The following is a 22,860-nucleotide window of genomic DNA, read 5'->3' as shown; positions in this document are numbered from 1 at the left end:
GGTTTTGTTATGGAGTAATAAATAACTGCAACAGGAATCCAGGTTATGTAGGGCCTCCTAGGCCTTGGTTAGGACCTTAGCTTTTTCTCTTGAGTGATTTAGGAAGTCATGGGATTGTTTTGACTGGAGGAGTGATATAACCTGTGTTAAGTAGATATAATATTTGGACTGCTTGAATGAGAATAAATAGAATAGGGAGAAAGGTGAAAAAGAGAAGTCCAGTATATGTTAGCAGTTCATGTATGTCATTGAAATTTTTACCCAAGAATTTAAGATTTGATTAATATGTTTTCAGAAATAAAGTTTTAGTCTTTTGCATTCTTGAATATTCTTAATTCACACACACACACACATATATACAGGAAAATAAAAGGTCATTTTCATGCTTTATTTTGATTTATGTTCCTAAAAGGGTATTTGAATAAATCACTGAAGAAGGCAATTTTATATTCTCTTTTTCAGAACATGGCAAAATAGGGTTATTGTTAGGGGATGAAGGATGAAATTAGATCAAATTACGGTATCATGTTTTATTTACTCTGAAGTAAATTGTGAATATTTTGTCCAATTGTAAAAACCAGTTAAATTTCCTAGCCCAAATCTTCCCATAGCCTTATGCATCACCCACCGGCTTTTTCCTCTTGCTTGCCTCCTCAGCCTCGGAACACCTGTGTGCTCACACATGCATGTGCGTGTGTGTGTGCGTGTATGCACACCCACGCACACACCCTGCACTGTAGCCAGACCGTCCTCCTTGCAATTTCTCAGAGCTGGCTTTCACCTCTGTGTATTTTCATTATTATTCCATGGGTCTAGAATGATTTTCTTCCAGATGTCCTCATGGCTAACACTCTTAATCCCTTCATTCTTCTCCTTAACTATTATTTTACCATTTTTGAGACCTTCCCTGACTACCCTAGATAAAAGGTAAGCTCCCACCCTCCCTCCTACTCCCCGCATCCCTGTCGCTATTACAATGCTTTATTTTTTTCTCTTGTATTTCCTTGTTCTTCTCTATTGTGCTTATTATATTCTGACATGCTATGTAATTGTTGTTACTTAATTTGCCTTCTCGTCATTACTACATCGAAAACGTATGCTCCATGGGGCAGGGTCTGTGTTTTCTGATGTAGAACAATACCTCATATATACTAGGCAATCAAAAAATAGATGTTGAATGCATAACAATCTTGTGTAGGATTAATATCTTAAACGTTACCTGGAAAAGTTAATTACCTAAAAAAGAAATGACATCTGAAAACATTTTTCATTTTTTAGCACTTGTAATTATAGCTAAAAATTTTAGTTCTGGATATCTAATATCATTTGCCGTCTTTTTTAATTTCTTATTTATTTTTCTTTCTTTTTTATTGAAGTATAGTTGATTTACAGTGTTGTGTTAGTTTCTAGTGTGCAGCAAAGTGATTCAGTTATACATATGTATATTTTAATTTCTTATTTATAAATTAAAATTACCTGCAGCAGTAGAACAGATTCTTGAAATATTTCCTAGCCTACCATATCTTGGTCTTAAAATTTTTTTTTGTGGGGGATGACATACCTCCTGACTAATTAATACAGAACTTAATATAACCAGTTCTTATTTGGTGGTTTGTAACTGAAAACCTTCCCCGCCCCCAAGATGATTGTCATAAACCCAACTTATTTAAAAAGCTTTTCTTGCTTATATTCAATAAAGAAATAAAAGACCAATTAACACCTATAATCATATATTCTTAAATGATGTTCCCAATGTTTCAAGACTAGAGAGTTCCTACTAATTTTTACTTGACTATATGTTTATTTTTGGATAAGTTTTATTCCTATAGTATACTTTAAGATTTGAAGCAAATTATCTCAAAATTCTTTACAAACAACTTAGATCATAGTCAGCGGGGGAAACAGTTTAAAAATGGGCCTCACCTCAGTCAGAATCTCTGAAGATGGGACATGAGAACTTTTCATGTTTAATTCTTATGCACTAACATTTGATTTAGAGGCTGGGGCAGCCATTTCTACACATTACTGATATAAATAAATTTTTGTATGGAACTTTAAAGCAAAAGACTTACTAGTTTCTGCATATAGTTTTGAGTTTTACTGTGTTGTGATGAAATTATTCAAGTATTTTTGTAGTTGTTGGGATTAAACTTACTTGTTGATGTATTTGTTGATTCCCAGACAATATTTGCACAGTTTCAACACAGTCGAGAAAAAGCGCTTCCCTCAGATAACATAAGGCATGCTCTTGCGGAAAGCTTCAAAGATGAGCAGCGATTCCAGCTTGGCCTTATGGATGATGCTGCAGAGTGCTTTGTAAGTATTTCTGATAATCCTTAAATCAGGATTGTAGTTTGCATTCCTTAAATGATGCACCTTTTGAGACAAATGAAACATAAATTTATAACAATGGAAAAGCATCAGGACTGCTCAGTGGATCCTTGTCTTTCCCACCCTTCAAAGCTCAGTTTAAGTCCACCTGTGTTTTGTGTACTTTGGGTTTTGATTATTAGTGCTGCCCTAATTTTTGAGAGTTAGGCTACTAGAATCCTTTAAAATGTATTTATTGGAGCAAAAATATATAAATCATATTATATATCACTTAAGTCATCGTTCTGTTCTACAGGGTTTACACATGCAGCACACTCTCACGGTAACATTTCTCATTCCATGCAGTGATTCTCTTTGGGAACGAAGAGGATCTTGCTGGGCAGCTGTCAGGGGCAGCAGTTCTGATACACACCTTACTCCAGGTTGAGAACCACTGACTGAAGTTGAGGTTCTGAGACTCTGTTACCAATTTATTAAAAAGTAGAGCATTCCCTTAATCAGGAATGCACTTTATACACCTTGTAAAATACATATGAGGATGATTAATAGTTTTGATACGTAGATGCCACTTATATTTAAGATGTAACCATTCTTCTCTTAGTCTTGCATCTCTTCAGCAAATTCTGTAAATTCATCAGAGGCCCTTTTTAAGGTTTGCCTTGCCATATTTCCCTGTCACCGCTTCTTAGCGCAGGCCTGTACTCTCAGCATTATTTAAGCCTCTGTATTAGTGTCTTTTCAACCTGTCTCCTTTTAGTCTGTTTTTAACGGCCACCAAATAACTACAGTTTTTCTTCAGGTTAATGCTTGCTCTTCAGATACTTCTGTGATTCGAACCTGACTTTCTTCTGACATTTAAGGCTCTTTACATTTAAACTCCAACTTAGCTTCCTGAATTTTCCCTTCTAGTAAGGTGGTTTCATTCTGTTCCCCAAACATGTCTTTTAAATTCCTGTTTTACAGCCTTTGCTCAAGTTCCTGAAATATTTAAAACTTTCCTAACCTATTATCTGTTAAAGTTCAGCCTAAGTCATATGCACAATGCAATGCATCATCAAAGCACCCCAATCAGTTCTTTGAATTTCTGAAGAATTTACTCTTTAGAATTCATTTGGCATTTACATATTATTATCATCTTTTTAAATGAACAGTTTGACTGTTTACTTAGACAGATGGGAAGCTCCTTGTCTAGTGCACTGCTTAGCGCACTTGCCATGTTTATTAAAATGTGACAAAAACAGCACACACAGTCATGAAATGTATATTTCATATGTCTCATGTTTATAATTGATCCATTGCTTAAAAAGTATATTTTGCACAATGCTAAACTTGTAGTTTTACTTTCACTTAAATGAAATGTACTAATCCATGATATAATTCATAGGATATCTAGAAATCCAGGCGTAAGTAACTGAATGAGTATAAATGTACTGGGGCGGAGGAGGAGGAAGTTAACTAATTAAAAGAATCCATTGTTAAGTTGTGGTAAAAAGGATTGTTTGTTAAAGAAATGAATACTCCTTATTGATCTGTATTATGGAACCAAACTTTCATATGAAGTTTGTTGCAGAGCAAATCCCTTGAATTAGGGGGTTAGTGCAGGTATTACAAGCCTTTATCATTGATATTTTAAGTTATATAGACTAATCAAATGATCCAAGTAGGATTTTTTTTTTTTATCAACTGCTTTTTCTGAACGTGAGAATGCTGGGAACATAGGAAATCTTGTTTTCTAATATTAATTTCTAAATGTCAGCCACCATGAGCTGATTTCTTAAATCTTTATTAAAATCATATATTATGTGATAGTATTTCTTTTGCTAGGGTTTTTTTAAAGCTAACTCTGCAAAAGGTGAATTATTGAACAACATTGGAAGGCTTGCTTAAGAGGAAAGCTGAAAAGCTGACAATATGTATGGCACTCCTAAATTTAACACTTTGGAAGATCTTAAGATTTTTAAATTTTAAAAAGAGTTGTATTTTGAAGTGTCCTGTGCAAGATTTGCAACTCATTTGTCCTTTCATTTTTAAATTAGGAAAATATATTGGAGAGGATTCATTTTCACATAGTGCCAAGCAGAGACGCGGACATGTGTACCTCTAAATCTTGTATCACTCACCAGAAGTTTGCTATGACTCTGTATGAACAGGTGAGATAGCTTAGCTGTTTTGTTAGATATTATATTTATGTGTTATGATTGATAAATAAAACATACGTTTTTACCTGCAGTGTGTGTGTCGTAGCTGTGGAGCATCATCGGATCCTCTGCCCTTCACAGAATTTGTGAGGTACATTTCTACAACAGCTCTGTGGTAAGGACCTGTTAAAGCATACTTGTCACAGATGTTAATAAGGCATGTGATCATTTATTGAGCATTTGGTTTATAAACCATAGCATAAATGAACATTTACTCTCTGAGATTAACAGATACGCTGCCATCAGGGGTACTAAGTGATGTCTACCTCAGTTGGATGTTTCTGATTTAGCCAAATACAGGTATCACTCAGTGAAATGTATACCTGTTTATATTTATAGCAAGGTTTTGGAACCGTGAAGGAAAGGTTAAAATGACAAGTGCAATGATAAATGGAACTGTATGTGATTTCTTCATTTTTGCTAAGGTGTTACCTTTGTAGTGGCCATCTCTCCATGGCTCCACCATGTCCCTGCGTGGTGATGAAAAGTTAGGGGAAGCAGAAAAGACAGGAAAAAAGTGAAAATAGTCCTCTGTTAGGTTTATTGCATTTAAGACTTCAACATTTACTTGAAATAAAAATTTGCCCTGCTTGCCTGTCCCCTTCCCTCCCTTTCTGTCCATGAAACATCAGCTTAGGGATCCAAAAATGATCCCTTAGGGGGAAAAAAATGAAAGATTCCTAGACTTTCCATGATAAGAATTATTTGGACACTGAAACAGATATTTGAGAGTATAAATATTTGATGTGTGATAAGCATTGAATAAGATCATAAATGTTTGCATATGTTTTAATACAAAAGGCAAAATATGGATCAATAGTTATTGATTGGAATGCATTAGTACAATAGTTGCTAAATGCTACCAATATTTTTATCATTGTGCAAAGTGAGTATTAGGTGCTTATCTATTTCAGTGTATTATTAAACTTCCTGTAGTTTTTGGATATAGCACATTATTTCTTAAAAATCAATGAATATAGCAATTTGATTATTTGAATATATACATTGTTGGGAAATATTGGCTTAAAGAAACATTCCTTAAACTTCAGTCATTTGTTGTCAATTTTATTCACTTTGTAGGATAGTGTTTGAATAAGGATAGAAGATAAATTAAAAACTGTAAAGCTTAAAGTCTACTTTGAAACTCTTGTATAAAGTAACAGTGCTCTGAGGCAGTATCTTAGGTAATAAGAATTAGAGTTTCATCAGTCTGTCCCTGGTCCACACCACGAGTTGCAAAAGCCCAGACTTTGCATTCTAATTAATATCTCTCGCTTTTTATTGGTAACAAGTACTGAATACCAGTTGTTCATTGCTTATTACTATATTTCAGGTTTTACATAAATTGTCACTTTTAATCTTAACAAAAACTTTTTGTTGATCAAGAAATAAGTTTAATAAGGTTAGTCTGGTAAATGGACAAATTAAGATTGAAACCCAGGTCGGTTTCATTTTAAATTTCAGAATTTATCTCTAGTTAACCACTACTCTGATGCTGTCAATTTCATGAATAACCATTACATGCAATTTGAGTGAACCTGTCAGATTTAGTGCTCTCTAGTCTACTTTTGAAGTGCATTAGAAGAATTGGTAGTTTTAGCTGTTTGTGCATATTGTATATTATTTAAACCATTGAACTGTAAAATATTTCCAGCTCTAGGACAGTTATATTACTATTAAGTAGAGCCAGAGCTTTGAGGGTGGACACTAGTAGGAGTATTTGAGCTTCTGTTATATATCTTGTTGGAAGTGTTTAAATAGTTGTTTAAAGATACTTGATATCTTGATATGTGAAAATTTGACTCTGGGAGAGGTTGAATAAAAAATGGCACAGATACCGTGCCTAGGCTTTAATGAAATTGTTAGCATTCATAATAGGAACAAAAGGCACAAACCGGGCTTAAGGACTTTGGTTGTGACTTCTGCATTAATCAACAAAGGGCCCTTCTATTAGCTGAAAATAACTTTGTTTATGGGAACTCTAGGCCAGAGAGAGAGCCTTTCCTAGTTTGTTGTTCTTGTTAGGCAAAAGTTTAAACTCAATTCTCTACTTGTTATGTAACAATGTAAAAGAAACATTTAACTTAGAGCTACCTTTATAGGGAGCATCTTACCTCATTTATATAGTTCCAAACAGTGATATGATTTCATGTTATTTTATTCTGTTCTTGACTTAATTTTTTTCATCATACACCTGCCAAATTTCACAATTTTTTCATTTCATGGAAGTTTACCTTATAGTCAATTTTTCAGATAAAATCGTGTTTTGAGACAGAAAAAGTGGTCATACCTATGTTGATAAGTTAGTATTTTTGATGTAAATTTGTTAGTTCTTTTTTAAGTTCATAGGCTAGATTTGGGTCTGTTTCTTTCTTTTGTAGCAATGAAGTTGAAAGAATGATGGAAAGGCATGAACGCTTTAAGCCCGAAATGTTCGCAGAATTGCTGCAAGCAGCAAACACAACTGATGACTACAGGAAGTGCCCTGTAAGTATAATCTGGAGAACATTAGTATGCTTCTGTGTTTGTAAATTTGAATATAGACATTCAGAAATTATCATGCAAATATTATATCTGGAATTAACTTTAAGAATTTATTTTTCAATGTTATTTTAAATAACTGTTTATACCATGTGAGCTATTTGTCTCAATTTTATTTCTTTAAAAACTCTTACCTTTATGAATATATAATATAGCATATATTGATTAATTTTAAGTTCTGAAATTATTATTTGACTATAGAGAATTTTCTTTTTGTTTTTCTTTAAATAAATACTACAGATGGTATTATTCTTTTCTCATTTAATGTTACTAATAACTTCAGGGTTTTATTTCTGCCTTTTTTAGGTTGAATTCTTATTTTAACAGATTTACAAAGATACCAAAGAAAAGTACTTTGATGTAAAATAAACTTCCTGTTTAATCAATAATTAAGAAAAATACTTTGTTAGAAGTCCTTTTTAATATGCTGAAGAAATAAGTTTCTTATATATGTTAAGATTGTTATTGCATAATACAAACTGTATAAGATATACCTGTGGTATATCTGTTTGGATAATTTCAAAAGTTGCCTTTTGTGTTTTTCTTTAGAGTAACTGTGGCCAAAAAATAAAAATTCGGCGTGTTTTAATGAACTGCCCAGAGATTGTTACAATTGGTTTAGTCTGGGATTCTGAGCATTCTGACTTGACTGAAGATGTTGTTCGGAATCTAGCAACGCATCTTTATCTTCCTGGGGTACTGCAACTGTTTCATTCTTTTCCTTCTTATTTTTAAATTCCTCTAAAACATCTTCAATATTATAATGTACTTTTTCAGAACTAAATTTTCTTTCCAAAGGAAATAATATTCAGGTGTATCACTGATAAAATTAATCAAATCAGGCTAACTGGAATGCCTTTCTTGCCTAGACTGGGGCTGGTGCTCTCAGTTACAAACTAAACTGTCACATTCTCTATCCCTCTATCACTCTAGAATGATGATGATATGATAGTATATGCATGTGTGTATGTGTTTGTGTGTATGATAATGATTATAAGTATAAATATTAAGCTAGAAAAGTTTAAGATTTAAAATTCATCTATAGCACCTATCTCTTAGTATGCTTATTGCCATCTCGATAAATTTTGAATTGGTTTGTTACAATTCAACTTTCAGATAACTATCTTTTAGATAAAATGTTTAATGTATGTTAAAATATGTGACTCAATCATGAATTATAAGGAAATACGTAATTTATCTCACGTTTTGAGTATGTATGTAAAGTGTCAGTTCTCTGTTATTAGAGGTACTGTCTACTGAACTAAGTTGTAGTGAATACATTTTATTGGACTTAATATTTCTTATGGACTAATTGAAAGTAGTAACTCTGTTAACAGTGCAATGTAGTGTCTATAGCCTTATGTAATATCAGATTGGGGCAGTAAGCATGATAAATATATTTCATAGAGAGTCAAATGCGTGATCCATCAAATTATTGTTCCTCATTTAAAAAAGAGACAATATTACATACAAATTATTTTTTAAACAGCTTTTTTATAGGGTTACTGATGAAAATGCCAAAAATAGTGAACTTCACCTTGTTGGCATGATTTGCTACACCAGCCGACATTATTGTGCCTTTGCTTTTCATACCAAGAGTTCCAAATGGGTATTTTTTGATGATGCAAATGTAAAAGAGGTATGTGACACTTTACTAACTGGAATAACTATTGTGATTTTTACTTTTCAGGAATAAATGATATAATAATGATAAAATAACAATATAATTATATAAAATAATGATTATATGTAAATACTTACAGTAATAAATGAACTAAGTTATAATAGCATCATCAAAGCCCTCTAGTATTAAAAATTAGAAAACCACATAGATGAAGCAACTACTTTAGACACCAGACAACAGGCAATTGAGCAGAAAAAAGGGAAACCAATAAGAAGAGCCTTACAGTGATCCCTGCTTCCTGCCTAGAGATAGTTTCTGGATGACAGTGCAGAGGGAGAACCCAAACAAAGCCTAGTTAGTCTCACTGAGTTGAGGAAACCAAAACTGGAGTTCAGGGAGGCAAGATCACTAAAATTTGCTGAGCAGATTACCAGAAAGGAAGCTGCACAGAGGGAAAATTCTGGAGATTGGCAGAGGGATTCCCCCTTTAATCTTTGGCTGAGTAGTGATCCACCATGGGTGTGGCAAACTGGCACAAGGTGAGAGAAAGGACCTCTGTAAGACAGAAGGTCAGACAGTTCCCAAAACATACACAGGGCTTGAATAGTTTGTATCCCCACCAGCAAGAGTGGATACACAGGGCAGCAAGGGATTCTGACAGAATCCTCAGAAAAGTATCATCTTAATAGTGGGGCTAAATTATCCCTAGATTGAAGATTGCTCTGGATCTGACATAAAAAGCTTAAAATGAAGCCTTTAAAGGACCAAGCTGATCCTGTATAACTTAACTTCATGCCAGAACAAAATCCAACAATTTTACAGGAACACAAAAAAATTCAATGCTGAAAAATGTGAAATTCAATGAAATTTCAGTATGCCATTTCAAAATAGGATTCAGGAAAAATCACCAAATATATACAGAAATAGGAAAATATGCCCCATACCCTGAAGGAATATTAGTAACAACAGACCTGCTCTACCATTCCATCTCCTCAAATCACATGATATGGGGTGAGCAAGCAGGCTAGGGAAACAAATAATTCAGTCTCTGTCTTTTCATGTAACACATTGATTGCAAGGTTTTGTTTTGTTTTTACTCATTGTGATTTTTTAAAAGGTTGGAACTAGATGGAAAGATGTGGTCTCCAAGTGTATCCGATGCCATTTCCAGCCATTGCTTTTGTTTTACGCAAACCCGGATGGCACAGCAGTTTCCACTGAAGATGCGCTCCGGCAGGTCATCAACTGGTCGCATTATAAATCCATTGCAGAAAATATGGGTAATTCTTCTTAAAAAAATTTTTTTGCGGGGAGGGAAATGGCTCAGTGGTAGAGCACATACTTAGCATGCAGAAGGTCCTGGATTCACTCCCCGGTATCTCCAATAAAAATAAATAAATACATAAGCCTAAAAATTCTTTTTAGTGTTTTCTTATTATTATAATCACACTAGGTAGAAATGGTAATATAGTGAATGTGAAATGAATGTTGAGGATAATTTCATATTTAGTTTCAGTAAAGGGGAGTTCAGGAAAATTTTAATACTTAGAGTTAGTCTTTATAAAGAAACCTTTCCTCATCTATGGCCTCTGAAGCACCTTCAGGAGTCACCCACTCCTGTGGTCTCACAGCACAAGGGGATACTTACTGATAGCTCCTACTAGCAGTGAATATTGAGATTTAAAGAGAATTAGTACATTAGAAAAGTCCACAGCAGCTAGGCCATTTTGGATGCATTAGAAAACGTGTAGACATCCTTAAAAGATATCAGTTCTCTAAATTTTTAAGTAATTTTGTCTACAGTATTAAAAATGTCTGAAAGGATGATTCAAACAACTCTTCTGGTTGGGAGGAGAAAGGGATGATACACTTTTGTTGGTCTTTTTAAGGATGTGAGAAGCCCTCAATTTATAAGTCAGATAATTCAAAAGAAAATGGATTTGGTGATCAGATAAAACAGAGAGAAAATCAGAAATTTCAAGCAGATAATATTTCATCATTTAATCGGAGCCATATTCAAACAAGTGGTGGTAGAGGACCAGGTATGTATTTAAATTGTCATTTTTACGTTGTCTTTGAGTAGTTAAGTTTCTCCCTTTCTTCATAGTTAAGCCTGCCTCTTTCTTTACTTAATGAATCTGTAATTCTTAGTAAGGACCAAAAAGGAAGGTGCTTATTAACTAGCTTTCCTTGGCCATGAAGAGAAAATAACAAGTAGAAACAAAATTCTTTCTTTTGACTTACGGATTTCTCTGAGACCTCTAGTTTTATCTGAACAATTTGACCTGACTAGTGTTTGAGTTTCTCCATGCACTCAAGGCTGTACATAGTAGGCTGGAGGCAATCTGGACTGTTACCAAAGAAAGCTAAAATGCAGCCTTTCCTTAAAGGAGTTAATTATTGTCTTGGGGAGGAAAAACATGAGTTAATAATTTGGCTCATATGCCCAAACTGAATTTATTGTCAAGTGAATGCAACAGTAGTTTGAAGTTACTATAGTTGTAGTTTATTTTTAACTTCATTTTTATTCAACTTTCTTGTTATTATCATTACACAACTTTAATTTTCACATACCAAGTTCTGTGACTAGGGTCAAAATGAGACATCACAGTTTGGTGTGTAGCTATGCTTTACATACAACTCTATTTGGGTGGGTAGTCAGGATGATTTTGTAAGCAGCTTTTAAATATATTAATAAAATAATGTCTAACCCTAAAAGTAACCCGTTTAAGGGTGGTAAGATTCAAAATTAACGATTATCATTAACAAAGAGCTACAATACATGCTTTTAAATGTTCTTAATGGAACTATACCTTTCTCCCTCTCATGTATTATTGATGTTCTTAGAGTAAGCCATTATCTGTTTTTCAAGAATATTTTAAGCCTATAGAAACTGTGCATATGTTTAAGAACACAAACACTAGAGGCAGACAATTTGACTTCATAATCCTGGTTCTACATATACAAGCTATGTGAACTTGGGCAAATTTTTAGCTTTTACATGCTTCCATTTCCCAATCCAAAGCAGACAGTAATTGTACTCATCTCAGAGGATTAAATGAGTTAAGACGCTTAGAGCAGTGCCTGACTCAGTTACCTTAAGCTCTCATTATTTCAATGAAAAGTCACTTATCCTTCGCGTTCGCTTTAGGAGTTTTTCAAGAAGTTTCAAAAGACAACATGCACCTCTGTGTCAGGATAAGCATAAAAATGAATTCATGGTATACTTCAATCTGTGTTTTGTTAATATATAGCATCTTAAAATTTTTATATTGTTCAGTTTGTGCTTTTATTGAGTACATTTGAAAAATGATCTGTATCTTTATTATAATGGTTTCCTTTACAGTTAAATTAAGTCACAATGATCAAAGGGAAAAAATAAAAGACATTTCCAGAGAATGTGCTCTGAAAGCCATTGAACAAAAGAACTTACTTTCCTCACAAAGGAGAGATTTGGAAAGGGGACAAAGAAAAGATTTGGGCAGGCATAGAGGTAAGTTAAGAGCTTATAGCATTCATTTGAAAAGGGGCAGCTAAAATCTATTTTAAAGCTAACTTTTGTATCTTTCATACAATTTAATATAATTTGTGTATTATTTAAGTTTATTTATCTATTATATATTTTAGTGTGATTCCTTTAATATACCTATTAAATCTATAAATGTAAAATTTTCCTGGTTCTTATTCAGTTCTAGCCTGGAATACTTGTGTTTGTTTTGATGTTTTACCTTTACTTTTAACTATAAATTTAATTCACCCATATGGTACATTCAAATGATAAGGAATGTTATAAAATTAGTTGGAAAGAGCTTCTTTTTCTGCAGTCCTTCACCTTCATTCTATTCCACTGTTAATAGTTTCTAGTTCATTATGAGCGTGTCTCACTTTTTATGGTTTTATGCTGTCATCTTTATGGACATAACATAATTTAACTGATGCTGATAGACTCTAAAACTTGATTAAAGATTTTTGGTGCAGTGACATCTTTGACATATACCTTTGTGTACTTTTAGCATATAGCCATACATAAAATTCTTTCAGAATAATTACTGGGTTAGAGTATGTTTATTTTCAGTTTTGATAGACGTGGTTCATTTGTCCTCCTAAAATACCTGACAGGCTGTACTCCCACCAACAGTGATTAGATGTCTGTTTCCAGCAGCAATTGGTTTAATAAACTTTTATATCTTTACCAATCAATATAAGAGGTAGAAATCATTCATTTTTATGATTTTCATTAATTGTGAATGAGATAGAATACTGTTTTTTTTAAACTGCTTTAATTATCTTCTGATCTACTTTAGAGAAATTTTTTTTTAAATCATTATGTAACTGTTTATTTTATAAATGCCTCTCATGCAGCATAGAGACTGAAAAAGCACTTTTCAATCTAAGGCACTGTGAAATATGAAAACAAATGTATATATGTATATGCAAGACTGGGACATTGTGCTCTACACCAGAAATTGACACATTATAATTGACTGTACTTCAATAAAAAGTAAATAAAATAAAATACTATGTGATTTAATTTAAATAATTATTATTTATCTATTACTGTTTAACATTTCTTCTCAAACAAGGTATATGGCTTGTGACTAAAAAGTGAACTACTGAAGAGTAGTTCATTTGTATCCTTATTTACTTATTTATTTTTAAAGATTTGGTTGATGACGACCTTCCACATTTCAAGTCTGGATCACCTCCTGCCCCAAATGGCTTTAGACAATATGGGAGTCCACATCTGTATCATAGTCAAGGAAAAGGACCGTGCAAACATGACCGAATTGCCCAGCAGAGTCGAGCTTCTGCACAAACGTTAAGTTCAAGTAAATCCCAGATTCTTGCTCCAGGAGAGAAAATAACTGGCAAAGTTAAGAGTGACAGTGGCACTGGATATGAAACAGACAGCAGCCAAGATTCTAGGGATAAAGGGAGCAGCTATAACGGTAGCAGTAAAAGCCGGAACCGAGGTTGGAAACCTATGAGAGAAACATTAAATGTTGATAGTATTTTTGATGAAAGTGAAAAAAGGCAGCACAGTCCAAGACATAAGTCAAATATTAGTAACAAACCTAAATGTAGCAAAGATCAAAGTTTTAATGATTGGCCAAAACAGAATCCAAAGCAAAAATGTTTAATGACTATATATGAAGATGAAATGAAGCAGGAAACAGGAAGCAGGAGTTCCCTTGAATTTAATGGAAAAGGAGCAGACAAAAATAAAGGCCTCAAAGTTCATGGTGACAATTGGCAGATGCAAAGGACTGAATCTGGATATGAAAGCAGTGATCATATCAGTAATGGATCTGCTAATTTGGACTCACCTGGTATCGATGGAAATGGTACAGTAATGGATATCAGTGGTGTTAAAGAAACAGCATCCTTCAGGTAATACACAGATTAAATGAATGATTTTCCCCCTACCATGCTCTCTTATTAATTATTTGAAGTAACTTTCAAAGTTTGGGGCCAATTAAAGTAAAGGAAAGAGCTTGAGCTCAGAGTAACCTGGGATGTTACGGGTTATTTGATATTTCAAGTTTCTATTTTTAATAGTTATTTCCTGATTCCAAAGATAACAACTATTTATTTTTAGGAAATTTAGAAAGAAAAGAAATACATTATAATTGTTGCCACCAAAACTATTGATATATACTACAGGTTTTAAACCATAGATTTAAATTGGTATATCTCAGTCAGTAAGCTAATTGCTTAGTTCTTCAGTCTGTCTAATGCTCATTGTCCTGTCTCTGACATCTCTAACTCACAACTGGGATTATTTTCTGCTGTCACAACTAGTTCCATGGAAGAGATATTTTTTCTTTTAGCAAATACAAAAGAATACAGTGAAATAACTGTTTGTGTTCAATTAATTTTTAATTAATTCTGCAAACATATATTACTGTTAACAGCCTATTTGCGCTTCTCTGTATAACCTCTAAAACATGTCCACAGCTTAGGATAATTTAGCCAGGATTTGTTTTTAATCGATCTAAAATGTCTTGAGTTGATATTAGCTGGTGTTTTACCACATTATTAAAAAGCCAGATTTGCAAAAAATAACCTCTCTTCTATTATTAAAATAATCATTGTAATAAAGACTTAGTAAAACATTTTTATTTGGCAGAGGAACTTCATAATACTTCTTAGAAAGGAGTAGCCTAGGAATCAGAAAGATCAGGACTTTGTAACCCAGATAGGCTTAGATTTTAATTATTGGGCAAATTAATTTGACTTTCACAGCTTTAATCTCCTATTGTAAAATGAAGATAATAACTATTTTTAAGTGTTGTTGTGAGATGTAAACTAATAATGTACATTAATCCCCTGTTAGAAGAGCACATGGCATATCTTAAATGTTATGTGATGTCCTTTTTCTTAGGATAAACTAAATCATACCCCATGATAGCTGATGTGTTCGGTATGTTTTGTTCTATTTTCTAGTGACCAGATTAAGACAGGCAACCTAAACACAGAACGTGTGAACTGTACCTCCCAACAGAGCAAAAACCACTTGGAAGGTAAAAATTTTATTTAAGTAGATTATAATAGTAGCAGTAAAGTATAAATTGTGGTATTAAGAGTAAAGAAGGTAAGGATTGTCCTGTTACTGATGAGTTTATGAACAATGAGGATGGTTGAAGTCTTTAAAAGGATGGGAATTGCTACTTCAGGGACCAGGAATAGGGGGAATTGTGTCGGTCAGGATAGGCTAGGTTCTGGGCTGTGCAGTGGTAACAACTTCAAAATCTCAGTGTCTTAACACAAGTTTGTTTCTTGCTCACAATACGTGTCCAGTGGAGGTCAGCATGAAGTCTCTTCCTAGTAATCATTCAAGGCCCCAGGCTAATGGGACTCTATCTCCACAAATACTGCTCTGATCATTGCGGTACTGGGGGAGGAGGGGCTTGAAGAGGGACACAGCATGGAGAGTCGTGTGTAAGCTCTTAAACTTTCAGTCCAGAAGTGACACATGTGCTTCCATTCACATCTCATTGGCCAAGGCAAGTCTTACAGCCAGGCCTGATTTCAAACAGTGTAGACAAGTGCAATTTACATGTCTAGCACAGGAGTTAAGGACAGATAGAAAAACTGATAAACAGCCTCCTGGAAAAGTTCAGTTTGGAAAGAATAAATATGTAATGGTGTGGCATTATTATAGGTGATTGGTTAGCAACACACAGCAGCCCAGAAACAAAGAAAACTAGATGTTTGAATGTATTCAGGATTTGGGATTGTTACTGAAAGGAGATATACCTGAAGGATTTGGGGGACAGGGATCAAGGAGAATGATGACCAAGGAGATTATTGAGATTGCAATCAAAGGCATTGTTTTCATATTTTAGAATTCAGAGGATTAGAAGGGACACAGTTTTTCCACAATAAAAAATAGCCAGGAAGAACACACTTTAAAGTTTGTTTTTAGTCTTTATCATCTTTAAGGCTTTTGTGCAGATTATTTTTCAGGTTGCAGACACTGAATATGATTAAATGTTTATTTTGTTTTCATCAAATGGTATAATATCAGAAGGAAACACTTATATTAAGGAAATAACCTTCCTTTCCCATATAAAATGTCTCGCCTGTTTTAAAAATCTGATAAAAGTCTGGTAACACCAAGTATCACAGGAAACAGTAAAGGGCTGGCCAGAAATCAACAGCAGAAGTCGGTGAATTTGAACAATAACTGCAAGTTCAGTGCTCTTTACAAAATGATGCTTGCTTCCTGATATTAATAAAAGCACAAGGTCATAGAGATTGTGATGGTCAGGAGTGCATTGCTATAAGAGCTTTGTAGTGGCTTTCCCCACTTAATATGAAAGACTGTGTATGTAGCCCACTTAAAAATAATTTTTTTTCTTGTAAAATACGCATAACGAACTTTGTTATTGTAACCGTTTTTAAGTGACAGTTGAATGGTATTAAGTACATTCACATTGTTTTGCCACCATTACTACCATCTGTCTCCATAAGTCTTTCATCTTCTCAAATTGAAACTGCCTGTGAACTCCCCATTTCCTCCTCCCCACATCCCCTAGCAAGCACCATTCTACTCTCTGTCTCTGTGAATTTGACTCCTCTAGGTACCTCATACTGGTAGAATCATTCAGTCTTGTCTTTTTTGCAACTGGTTTATTTCATGTAGCACAATGTCTTCAGAGTTCATCCATGTTGTAGTGTGTGTTAGAATTTCATTCCTTTTTAAGGCTGAGTGATATTACATTATATGATATAACATATTTTGTTTATTTTCCTATTTTGGCATTTCAATAAGTTTTCAATATTATACAAATTTATATGATGGTAGAGAACTTTATAATAATGCCATTGTAATTATCTCACTAATAGTTTCTCATTGATAGAGAGATTATACAGCCTGTCTCATTATGGGTTCTGCTACAAAAAAAAACATACCTACACTGCTAAAGCTATTACTTGGGAACATTGTTGAAATTCCACAATGCCATTTAGATTATTTTAGCTCCTCTTTTAAAAATGGCTCTCTAATGGGGAGAATTTCAAATGCCTTAAATTACATTCAAGACAGAAGAAATGACATGTTCAAAAGCACTTGGTCAGGAAAAAATATTACATATTGGACGAATACGTAGTTTGGTTTATGCAGGGCTGGAATGCATAGATGGAAATTGCGAAATGATGGATGGAGGATAGATAGAAGCCAAATCATGATGAAACTTCTTTGCTATTTTTAAATCCTACAGTAAGTGGAAAGGCACCACAGGACGAGGAGAGTAGCATACTCCAGTTTGCATTTTAGAAAGGACTCTTTGGTGGCAGTGCAGAGGGTGCATTTGGAGTGGTGGGAGAGAAATTAGTTGGATGACTACTTTAATAGCCTAGGGAAAAGATGAGAGTGTAAACTAAGGCAGTATCAGTGTGAAGAAAGAAGATTTGAAAGATTGTAAGAATAAGAGGACAGTGGAATCAGCTTTTTTGACAGACATACAGAATAGGGGAAAAGGAAAAGTTGGGGGTGGCTGTATTTGGGCCTTATGTAAGTAGATTCACCATTCACCTAATGGAGGAATATAGGAAGAAGGAATAAATTTTGGGAGTGAGAGAGGATGCCAAATTTATTTTGAGGTTTGTCATCTAGGTAAATAGATTTATTAGGCAGTTAGGAATATATGTCTGGAAAGCAGGAAAGATTATGTTTTGGTAGCCATCAACAAATGTGAAAATTGAATGCCATAGACATGGACAATATCACTCAAGAAAATGGGAGATTTGGGGGCAAAAAATAGACGAAGGAACATGACTTTTGCTAAGTAAAAGGGATGAGCTAAGGATAGAGAGAAGGAGCAACTAAAGAAAAGAATGAAGAGTTATCTAGAAGGTATGAGAAAATACAGGAGAGGGAGTTATTACAGGAAAATGGGGAGTTTCAAGAAGAAAAGTGGTCACAGATTAAGCCGAATAAGGAATAAAAAGTGCCAGTTTGAATTAGGAGTTAGTAAGTCATTAGTGACACAGTAAGAGTGGCATTAGAGGAACATTAGAATAGGAGCAAGACTGAGGTGGGACTGAAGTGTTTGGAAGTAAAGGGCCATGATATTTGTAACTCACTCTCAAATGGGGATCAGAATTTAAATGGAGTAAAATGTTAATAAGTGAATCTGAGTGAAGGATATACAGGAAGGTATTTGTGGTAGTTTTAATCATTCAAGGTCAATCTTTTTTGAACTTTTTGAAATAATCTCCAAATAGAAGGTTTTTCAAAAAAGATTACAGCAGAATAAGAAGTAAATAAATGGATTTAGCACATGTCTGTCAAAACCTTTGCTGTGAATAGCAATGAAGCCATACCTAGAGGAAAAAAATGAAACCAAGAACTTAGTTTTGCACTTATGCTACAGAGGGTAAGGAACTAATGATGTACAGAGGATGAGAAAGGTGTGAAGAGAAGAATAGAATAGCACAATAATTGATGGAGTAAGATCTCTGGAGGTAGTGCTGAATTAAAGGAGTAGTAGTTTTTTTGTAATGGGAGAGAAAGGTGAGTGTGGGTACCACACAGTGTGTATTGTGTGTACCTAATGAACTCTTCTCTATGGAGCAAGGTTATCTACTGAAATTAAATATACATTAGGATATTCACAGATTATACATGACAAATCACAAAGGAATTATTAGGTCTTTCAAAAAACTTTGTTTGCCATTTACTTTGGAGTCTGCAATACTTGGCTTAATCTCAGTTAATCATAGAAATCCGGATTACTTCAAGCTGAGAATCTTGATCTTGACAAATAAGAGTGAAAGAAGTTAATCAGTGGTCAAAAAAACTTGTTAATTTCCTTAATTCTTATTCTTAAAAAATATCTGTACTTGCACTATGTTAAGTGAAATATACTACCCTTCATGTTAAATCCTAAAATTAGAAAATGAAAAAGACTTTATTGGAAGAGTTTCTTCCTGTACACAAGTGTGATTATTTTCTCCAAGATGTTTTTGGCAAACTGCAGAGTATGTATACATTTAAAATAAATACATTAGAAAGTATACTTAGACAACGAGGTACTTTTAGCAGTTGATTTTGTTTTTATATGTTGAAGTATCTCTCTACTCCTTTTGGCATACAGTTTAAATTTAGCCAGAAATATCTATCCAGTTAAAGTTTTGTGATTTTTCTAAAGTATTCAAATTTTATTTAAATGTAATTTTATCATAAATCAGGCCATTGACTAGGTTATTACTCTTGAATGTTTAGTTTTTGTAACTGCAGTTATTATTATAATCAAAGCTCCCTATACCACAAGATTAGGGTCACAGTGTCTAGACTAGCTGTGTAAGTCTGTTTTAAACCTAGGTCATCTTTTCAGCTGAAGTATATGTATTTTGATTTCTTGACTCTTGGGCTTTAGGTTTTTTTGTATGTAGTATCAAAATTAGCATTATTAATTAAAGCTTCTTCCCTTGATGTTGAAGTAGCTTCCATGCAAAGTGTTAAAATGCGACTATCTTAGATTTGCAAAGAACCAGGAGCCAAAATTCCCATTAAAGACACATGGATGCCTGTGTCAGCAGAAGAGAAAAATAACACATCTATTTTTAAGTTAGTTGGAATTCTGAAGTCAAACCACTTGGTTGAATGCCTGCCATAGTGATATTAAAATTTCAAACATATTTATGAAACCTCTGCTGCCTCCTGCTGCCCATTGTGTGGATACTTTAATAAAACTAAATAATTCTTTAAGAATGAAGTATTTGCTTTTTCTTGTGCTTTTGAGTATTAAACTTGAAGTTATGGGTAAGTGAAAAAGTATAATAAACATTCTCAAGTCAAAATCACAGTGAGTGGGAAATTTATAATGTAACGTCAACTTACAAATTTTTAAGACTTTAAAGACTTTACAGACTTGAAAAATAATCAAGGTTCTTTTTGACAGCAATTTAAAAAAAATCATTAGGTAACCATCAAAGACAGGCTTAGTTTTTGAGCCTCAGGCATTGTGTCAACTTGACAAGCAACTAAGGCTCTCTGGGGTAAAATATATTGCCTTTTATTTTTGCGACTTTATTACTATGGCACTTAGTAGACTTACAAATAGGTTGGCAGAGGTGGGGAAGGTAAGAAGAATTTTTCTCCATTTATACTTACCTTGTCCTGGATCAGTGAGTTGGGAATATGGTGGACAGAGTGGGGATGATTTAAAAGAAGAAAAAACAGTATGTCTTTCATTTTTATTGGGAGCTGTCAATTACTGTGTGAGCAATATGACATAAAGAATATTAATTTATCATGTATATTACACCAGTTTTTCTTGGAAATTACTTCCAAGGTTTAACTTACAGAGTCAGTTAATAATCAGTATAGGTTTTTTAAAATAGGGTGATGTTTAGATATTTTGATAGATTCCAATTGAATTTTGAGGGACAGGGTAGTTTTTAAAAAATGTATGTAGAACATCAATTTTGGGATAAAAAGGCATCTAAAATAAAGTTCTGTTATTATGTAAAAAGGCATCTAAAATAAAGTTCTGTTATATGTAAAGTTGCTGCTTTTAATAGTTTGATTTTGTTTTCCTTGCAATCATCAGTTCACAGATTTGGTGTGCAGTAGACTAGAAGCATGAGAACAAGAGGAAACATAAATTAACATGATGAAAAGGCAAACTAAAAATAAGGGAAAATACAGAAAAATTTACTGGAATTGTACAGAAGTATAGGCAGTGCACTAAAAATTCAATCTAATGCCATATATTTTGGTATTTTCTATGGGCATCACCACATTGAAGTGTATTAAGTTGTTTGATGTTCAAACTAATGGCCTAGTTTCATCAGAAGGAGATTCTGTACAATGACCTTGTGTTTTAGTGGCATATGTGAAAGAGGGCTTACAGGTAGTGGCTTTGAAGTAATGACCTTGTGTTTTAGTGGCATATGTGAAAGAGGGCTTACAGGTAGTGGCTTTGAAGTTGACCCTGGACTGGTTTGAGTGCTGCACCAGCTTTCTGGCATTAGTTAGGTCACTTAACTTCCATAAGTCTCAATTCCCTGGGTATAAAAAGGGAAGTTACTTCACAGAATAGTTGTAACTCAGATTTTAAAAAGATGCCTCTTTGCAACCAGCTGGAACAGTTGTTTTCATAGGTATTGAAGGCCTCAAACAGCTTTTGTTGCTATAGGTTGTATCTATTAATTTTGCTGTATTAGGCATTAAAGCTAAAAATTCAAAATATTTATTCATTGAAAGAATGAATAAATCCTTTTACTCATGCATGATTTTGAAACATCCATGTATCTTCATTTGAAAATACTGGTTTGCTAAATTATGCAAGTCTTCCAATTGTTGATACATTTCTTTCTGTATTTTTTAAAAGAACATATTTTTAAGTATCACCACAGATATTAGCAGAAAGTCCTTATAACTATTGAGAAACTATGAAAGTCGTGGTTGTAAATACAAATTTTTCAACTCTTACGTTCATCTAAAAGCTTGAATTTTTATCATTGGCAGTAAATAGTGCCAGTTGCTTTCCTGGGAGTGTGACAGGTTCACGTCTTTCATTTTCAAGGAAATTTTCTGACAGATACCCAAACCAAAGTTTGTTCATTGTCTTTTCAAGTAAAAATGGTGCTCAGTTGTAAAGATTAGACGAAATGATTATTATCAACTTCTTACAACTTGAGTAAGCAGTCAGTAAGGGTAGCTAGTTAGTGATGGGATAACATTTTATGTGTTACAATACCCTCCCACTCATTCAAATTCAGTTGATGTTCCTACTATTCCTGTGAGATAGGTAAATAGGTATCAGAATCTCATTACTTAAATGAGGAAACCGAGACTGTAAGGTTGTAAAGTTTGTTGTGAGATTGTAAAGTTACCAACCAATAAGCAGTGAATCCAAACTTCAGCTCAAGTCGTCTATCTTCAAATGTGAGGTTTTTGCCACCATTTTCCCAGTAAAGAGTAAACAGAGGAAACCCGGCTCCACATGATGCATCAGGAATAGCACTTTTTGGACATGGCTGACATTTTCAAGTGATAATAAATTGAGAAGAGAACCACTAATTTTGTAAAAAGGGTTTAGAAAAGAGTTACTATTTGAGCTGAGTCTTGAAGAATTAGTTTTTGTCTGTTAATTAGAAGAGAATTACCTGTTTATAGAAAACCTTGTATAAATTATGGAGAAGTACAGCTGGAGTAAATTCTACAAGATCACTTAAAGAATTTTTTTCCTCTCTCCCTCTTCAGGTTTTAGAAAAGAATTCAAGAACTTGGAAGTAGGCTGTAAATCTGAGTTCCACCCAGAATCACATCTACAAATAAAAAATCCATTGATAAAAAGGTAATCACAGCTATTTGGGATACTAAAATCTTTTTAAATTGTATGTATGTATTATAGGGACTCTATCAGAAAGGCATATGAACATATTACTACTCTGAAAGCAGTGGGTCTATAGTATTATGATGCATATCTTGTTGGGATCATTAAAAGGTTGTAGCCCTTAATGAGAGGGGGCCTACAAAGTACCTGGCACTATATATGGTTGTATTTTTTAATCCTCACAGCATTGTTTTGAGGTAGATGGTATTTTACAAAAGAGAAAATTTGGGGCATAGATTAAGTAATTTGCCCAAAGTAGAGGAGTTGAGGTTTGAATGTAGCTTTTATCTACCTAACAGAGAGTCAACTCTTT

At 33.8% G+C, this 22,860-nt stretch overlaps 1 protein-coding gene across 2 annotated transcripts in view; it reads left to right on the top strand.

Moving 5' to 3' along the window:
- The window catches only part of USP53 (ubiquitin specific peptidase 53), a 49,550-nt gene that overhangs the window by 22,875 nt on the left and 3,815 nt on the right, over window positions 1–22,860 (top strand). For both annotated transcript variants that reach the window (XM_010985525.3, XM_031466732.2), the window contains exons 4-15: window positions 2,182–2,316; window positions 4,368–4,481; window positions 4,562–4,644; window positions 6,911–7,016; window positions 7,620–7,766; window positions 8,560–8,709; window positions 9,812–9,974; window positions 10,584–10,736; window positions 12,041–12,187; window positions 13,356–14,085; window positions 15,142–15,218; window positions 22,415–22,508. In XM_010985525.3, coding sequence (XP_010983827.2) covers window positions 2,182–2,316; window positions 4,368–4,481; window positions 4,562–4,644; window positions 6,911–7,016; window positions 7,620–7,766; window positions 8,560–8,709; window positions 9,812–9,974; window positions 10,584–10,736; window positions 12,041–12,187; window positions 13,356–14,085; window positions 15,142–15,218; window positions 22,415–22,508 — 2,099 coding nt within the window. The remainder of the gene's footprint in view (window positions 1–2,181; window positions 2,317–4,367; window positions 4,482–4,561; window positions 4,645–6,910; window positions 7,017–7,619; window positions 7,767–8,559; window positions 8,710–9,811; window positions 9,975–10,583; window positions 10,737–12,040; window positions 12,188–13,355; window positions 14,086–15,141; window positions 15,219–22,414; window positions 22,509–22,860) is intronic.

The sequence above is a fragment of the Camelus dromedarius genome, chromosome 1 (assembly GCF_036321535.1).
Source record: "Camelus dromedarius isolate mCamDro1 chromosome 1, mCamDro1.pat, whole genome shotgun sequence".
Lineage (NCBI taxonomy): Eukaryota > Metazoa > Chordata > Mammalia > Artiodactyla > Camelidae > Camelus > Camelus dromedarius.
Note: the sequence above shows the minus strand (reverse complement) of the source record. Positions and strands in the feature narration are given on the sequence as shown.